General features: G+C 45.3%; 1 protein-coding gene across 1 annotated transcript; it reads right to left on the minus strand.

Moving 5' to 3' along the window:
• Nucleotides 1-4,897: 4,897 nt before the first annotated feature.
• Nucleotides 4,898-5,459, minus strand: LOC115727368 (two-component response regulator 24-like). Its single transcript, XM_030657581.1, has 2 exons — nt 5,184-5,459; nt 4,898-5,074 (listed from the first exon to the last, which is right to left on the minus strand). Exons 1-2 carry the CDS (start codon nt 5,457-5,459, stop codon nt 4,898-4,900), a joined length of 453 nt encoding a protein of 150 aa, XP_030513441.1.
• Between the last annotated feature and the right edge of the window lie 524 nt (nt 5,460-5,983).

A 5,983-nucleotide genomic window follows, 5' to 3' on the forward strand; every position in this document is an offset into this window, starting at 1 on the left:
GAAGACAGGGAAAAAAAAGAAGAGAAAGAAAAGAAAAAAAGAAATAAATAAAATTAAAAATTAATTCAAACGATATTTAAAAATTTGATTAAAATTTATCCACGTCAATGCCGGCTAGCATCCACGCCCGCCTCGCCTCGCCAAAGTTGGTCGAATCGATCGAATTGGGACAAATATAAAAGGTTTAGGACTAAATTATTCCAAAAAAAAAAGTTTAAGATTGAATTGGCTGAAATACAAAAAGTTTAGAATTGAATTGATAAACTCAAAAGGTTAAGAACTGAATTGGAAAAAATGCAATAGGATTACGACTTTTTTGACAATTTTTCCCCCAAATGTTATGAGCTCTATCCGCTAATTTGCATTTCAATGCCTCATTTGATCCTTATTGAGCGTCCAAAATATGAATCCAGCAGCATTGCATCGACCGATTCTCCTTGCGTCGCTAGAACAGTTTCAGCAGTGGATAAGGAAAATGGTTGATTAACGGCAGGAACAGTTTTGAGTGATTAGTACGGTACAGCTAAAGCGATGACATGGTACCAAAAGCAAATCTTCCTCCTCTTGAGGAAATGACCTCTGCAATGATACATGAAATGGGTGCACTATTCCTCTTCCTATCAGGTCAAGAAAATAAATTTTGGCCATTTTATCCTAGGAAATACTAGAGTGAGTAACAGAAGCTAATGCCTCACGGAGTAGATTGAGAGAACCTAAGTAGATCTATTATCATATTCAATTGAACTCACCTTCGTTAAATATCAATAAACTTACAGTCATCTGAGTATTTTAACTGATTTTTTCCATGTCACTTAGCCAACGTTGAACCCCGTTAAAACTTTACAATGTACACCTCCAAAAAGCTAGTTTGTTTGTTTGTTTGTTTTTTTTTTATTTTATGTGGAGAGTTAATTATCATTTAGTTCTTTTAGTAGCATTGCTTGAGCGGTTTGATACGTTAGTTATCTTTTTATGCAATGTTGTGATGCTCGAGAAATTCGAATTTTGTAATTTGCCCGAATTCAATGAAAAGAAAGAGAATTGAATTTTAATAGGTGCAAATTTCGGATCGTAAAGACGAAAGTGACGAATTTTGGATGATTCCCGAAATATCGTTCGATTTCGATTGGGTCTTGAAATCGTGGTTACCACGATTTAGGATTTTAATCCTCGCGCCTAAACTTTTTCCGGACCGAGCCTAGCCCGCAAAAATCCAAATTTTATTCCCAATCGGTTGAGCCAAAAATCCGATCAGTCCCGATTTATCAAAAGACCGTTTCGTCCTTGGATATTATGCATGTGGGACGAAAACAATTAATTTTGGATGAGACGCGTGGGCCCCACTACCAGTCAAATCTGGTCAAACTCTGTCAAAGTCTTCTCTCTCTCTCTCTCTCTCTCCCGCTGGTTTTTTCCCCCTCCCCTGTTCTGCGACAACCCCCCTTCCCCCTCTTTTCTTCTTCGTTTTTCTTGCGGAAACACCCCCAACGGAGCCACCACCACATACTACGACTACCACAGAACACCACCGTCACCATCGGACCACCGCCACGCCGCCGGAGTCGCCGGAAAATCAGCTGGGAGAAGCCCCAGCAGCTTGCTCTGTTTTCTGCCGGGTTTGCTGCTGCTGATGCTTCTCTGTTCTGTTCGGCCTTCCTCAACCCAGCTCCGCCCTTCCTCGACCTCCACAGACTTCCTCTGACGCCATCCAGCCACCACCAGGTCGAGTCGCAGCCGTGCCTCGCCGGAACAGCCACGAACAGCCGGTTCTGCCACTGCCTGCTCTGTTTTTCGCTGCTCTGCCCTGCACCGCCTGGAGCTGCTGCCACCGCTGTTCCGCCACCTTCTCCGCCCACCTCCGGCCACCATACACTCCCCAACACCCCCTCAGACCTTGGCCACCAGCCCCGCGAAGTCCCGACGCCATTTGAGCTCCAGAACAGCCCCCGACCACCTGCCCCGTTTCGGTCGCCCCTGCCCTGTTTCGCTACTGCAGCTTCTGTTGGCTGTTGGCAACGTCTGCTCCGGCCACCACAAGCCATCGCCGACCACCTCCAGCTACCTCACGGTCCCCTCAAGCCTCTTGCCACTCGCCACCGCCTCAACGCCCGCCGGAAAGGCCACCACAGCCGCGAATAGCCAGCCCCACAACCTTCCCTGTTCTGCTGTGCCCTGTTTTCTGGGCTGGGCCGAGTCTGTTGGGTCTGTTTGTTGGGCCTGCGAGTTGGACCTCGGCCCAATCTGCTGTGGGCTGTTAAGTTGGGCCTTATATTAGGCCCGTGGACCAATTTAGCCGGAAGTTGGAGCCCGAAGCTCGATTTGGGTTGCGAATCGCCATTAGTCATCGTCGCGGGCCGGGCCGAGTTCGTGTCGCCTCTGCTCGAGTTGAGACCGCCCGAGCTATTAAATTTGTGAGTTAGCCCCTAACTCTTGGTTAGAACGCTAATTGCGTTCGGATTTAGTTTAATTAGTTAATTAGGTTGTTTAGGTAGATTAATTACGGTCGGGCCGGATAGAAACTTGGTTTAGGCTAAATGACCGTAATTAGTTAAGATTAGTCAATTAGCTAGGTTGTCTGTGGCTAATTGGTGCATAGAATTGGTTGATGTCACTGATTGTGTTAATTGATCGCGAGCGAGCGATAGGTCAGAGACAAGTGCGCAATTGGCTATCAATTGAAATTGATATTGTGATTAATAATTGAGTGGCTGCAATTGACTAATTGATTTATGAATTATTGGCTGTGAATGCCAGTTTTTGTTGTTGATTGCCGTGGGGGTCCGATTAGAGGTTAATCGCCCCAAATTGATTGGTTTGTCGGTCGATATAATTGCGCATTCATATGACCACGTGTGGGATCAAATTGCATGTTTTATCATGAAAACGGCATTGGGCCAAGTATTTGAACATGCGTGTATGAGCACTCGGCCTAATTCAAAGAAATGAACCGGTTGGTTGTCGGATGTGCTTGAGTGGTCATTTGATGGGTGTAAACCGTGCCGGTCGTACGGGATCCCGACAAGTTCGTACTGTGTCGGTCTTACGGAACCACACGACTTGTCAGAAGCACGTCAATTTGTGCCCGTGCCGGTCGTACGGATCACACGAATTGTCGGATGCCGGTTGCAACTTGTGACGGACCGATGCTCCTTTTGGAATGTGCATGCGCTATGTCGTGCCCGGCGCACTGGATACATAGCTTTCGGTCGCCATCGCCGAAAGTAAGGAACAATGCCTGGTCCTACCAGTCGTAGTGTTGGGGCCACACCGGTCGCGTGGGTCACCGATTAATAAATGGACTATGTGTGGTGTCCTGTGCATGCAATCGCTGTGATGCTTTGCGGTGGGTTGAATTGGTTTGGTTGGTTGATTGTTGAGTCGAGTCCGCATTGCATTATGTGTGGCCTGGAGGGTAAGCTTGCATGTGATTTAAATATCTGCTCCGTATTGTTGTGATTGTTTATTAGGGTGTCTGAGCGAAATAACGTCATAACCGGACTTAGGCATTGGCTCACCGAGATTAATTTTTCACCTCGTCGTGGTTAACAATTTTCAGGCAGTGACGGAGGCCGTGGACGTTGAGGTGAGGATTGTTGTAGGATTTTTGGGAGTAGATGAGGGTTTAACCTTACCCGACCTTGTGTTTTTTTAAGGTCCTAGTGAGCCGCCCCAAAGTATGGGGTTGTATATATTTATTGTAGCTCAGTAGGGTTAAATTTCATCTACTCTGATTGTTGAATGAAATCGTATTTTGTAAATTGAGTGTGATGTTTTTCCTACTGTACTATTCTTGCTGATCTTGTTGTTTGGGAGTGTTACACGTTCCGCATGCGACTTAATTTCATAGGTCGATAGCCTACTTGGGACGCTATCATTCATGACCCGAGGCGAGTAAAGTAGGGATGTTGCGAGCTCGAGAGTCGGGACGTGACAAATGTAGTCTCTAACTTAAACAAATTTGTGCAATTGAGTGATTCCATTATTCAACTGTTACTCCTATTGTCCAATCGCCATTGTAGCAAAATACGAACATGTGTCTAGATGTGGCCAAATAATAGACAAAAAAGTTACAAAGAAGAGAAACCTGGAGAGAGAGAGAGAGAGGCGCGGATTGAAGGCCCAACCTTGCTCAACTACCAACGAGGGTTGAGTGGAGGTGGTGCCTAGGGGGCACCGCCGGGAATGGCCAAGGTCGAGAGAGAGATAGGGGGCGCCGCCACCCCCTGCAATCGTTTAAGATGGTGGCTTGACCCTCAATGGTGGCTGGTTAGGGTCCGCCTGGGCCCAGGTCATGCTCTAACATGGTTGCTGCCCCCTAGCATTTGCAGTAGCGAGGGTCGATCGAAACCATTGCACCATCGGCCTAGCGAAGATCATGCCACACATCTACGGCCGTGGGAGCTCGTGATCCCTCACCACAAACCTCTCCGCACCATAGGGATCGCAAACCCTCAAATTCCAGAGCAGCGGCTCGCGAGCCCTAGCCACTGCACAACCGCGGCTTGCGAGTCCTCCCCACAGGTGGCGGCGCGCTAGCAACCCATTGCTGAAGCAAGGGTTCCCAGACTTCTAACTTTTCAAAAGAAATAAAGTACATTTTTTAAGCAAGTTTTCTTGTTTTATCATCAAATTTATTTCGCATGATCAGCGTCTAATAATAGCTACCAATTTCATCATGCAAGAGAGAGCATGAACACTTAGAATTTTCATAAGTTCCCTTCGATTAATAAGCAGTAGATATAATCAGCAAATGACTTGCATGATTTCAGAGAACTCGTGTTACCATGCTCAGTCATACGTCTATAAAATCAAACCAACTTTGTGAACCGTATTACTCTAATTTTGCACGATCACTCATTATTCTTCCTTTGGTCATAAGCTGACCATGGACACATCTCTATTTGTTCCTCTCTAGGGTTTCAACAAGATACTTGATCTTCTCGGCAGTAAGTGGCTTCGCAAGGCACTCATCCAGACCCGCTTCTACTATAGCTTCCTTATCGGCTGTGGCATCCACCGAAGTCACTCCCACGATCATGCTCTCTACCCCCATTGCTCGCAGCTCCTTCGTCGCCTACGCACATCAAGACAAGGAAGAAATTGTACACTGTGTCTGCACTTGATATCGCACATATGTATGTATGAAAATATGTGACAGAATGAAGGATTTAAGTAATTTTTACTTCAGGGCCATCCATGATAGGCATTTGCATGTCCATGAGGATAATATCAAAAGATGAACCAGAAAGGTGAAGATCCAAGGCTTCCTTCCGATTTGCGGCGGTTTGAGTCTGGACTTGTTTTGCTACTTTGAGCTTGCTCACAAGTTTCTCGTGTACTTTACGCACGAGCGCATCATCAGCCACGACCAACACGAACAACTTTTCTCTTGTCAGTCCGGGGTTACCGCCATCCACATTGCATCCATCGTCGATCCACCTCATGCTGGGGCTCGCCATAGTCCTGTGCCGCTGGAGCCAAACAAGTTGTATTGGTAGTTGAAACGAAAATATCATTTTTCATTTTAGGGCAAACAATTTACTTTTTTAACAACAGAAGCACACGAAAATACAAGAGATTTCTTGCTTAGGTTTTGACTAATTCTTGGGTTATGTTTAGTGTCTTTACACAGACTTTTGGTTTTGAACGATCTAAATGTCCTGATCTAATTGTTCTAGGCCTTGTGGCCTATCTCTGATCTCCATATTCTCAAAGATTAAGCTGGTGACATTACATAACAACTGATCAAAGTGATTGATTAGTTATTTTATCTCCTAAACTGGCGAAGTAGAAACAAGGATAAGCACAAGTGAAATTCGCAAAACTGGCACGCATGTACAAACACACTTAAAGGGAGAAAATTAATGAAAAAAATCCTAAACTTATTGCACTTTTGTCAATTCGATCATAAACTTATTGTACTAATCTTTCAATGGCTAGCTACTTCATAGCATTTATTTGTAATCTAACTTGATCGAAAGAT

This window comes from Rhodamnia argentea, chromosome 1, assembly GCF_020921035.1.
Source record: "Rhodamnia argentea isolate NSW1041297 chromosome 1, ASM2092103v1, whole genome shotgun sequence".
Classification (NCBI taxonomy): domain Eukaryota; kingdom Viridiplantae; phylum Streptophyta; class Magnoliopsida; order Myrtales; family Myrtaceae; genus Rhodamnia; species Rhodamnia argentea.

Excerpts from the sequence above, each read along its gene's own strand:
- LOC115727368 (XM_030657581.1), bottom strand. The coding sequence starts at position 5,459 with ATGGCGAGCCCCAGCATGAGGTGGATCGACGATGGATGCAATGTGGAT. Across the intron at positions 5,075-5,183 it reads CTATCATGGATGGCCCTGAA|GCGACGAAGGAGCTGCGAGC; the intron begins GTAAAAATTACT and ends TGATGTGCGTAG.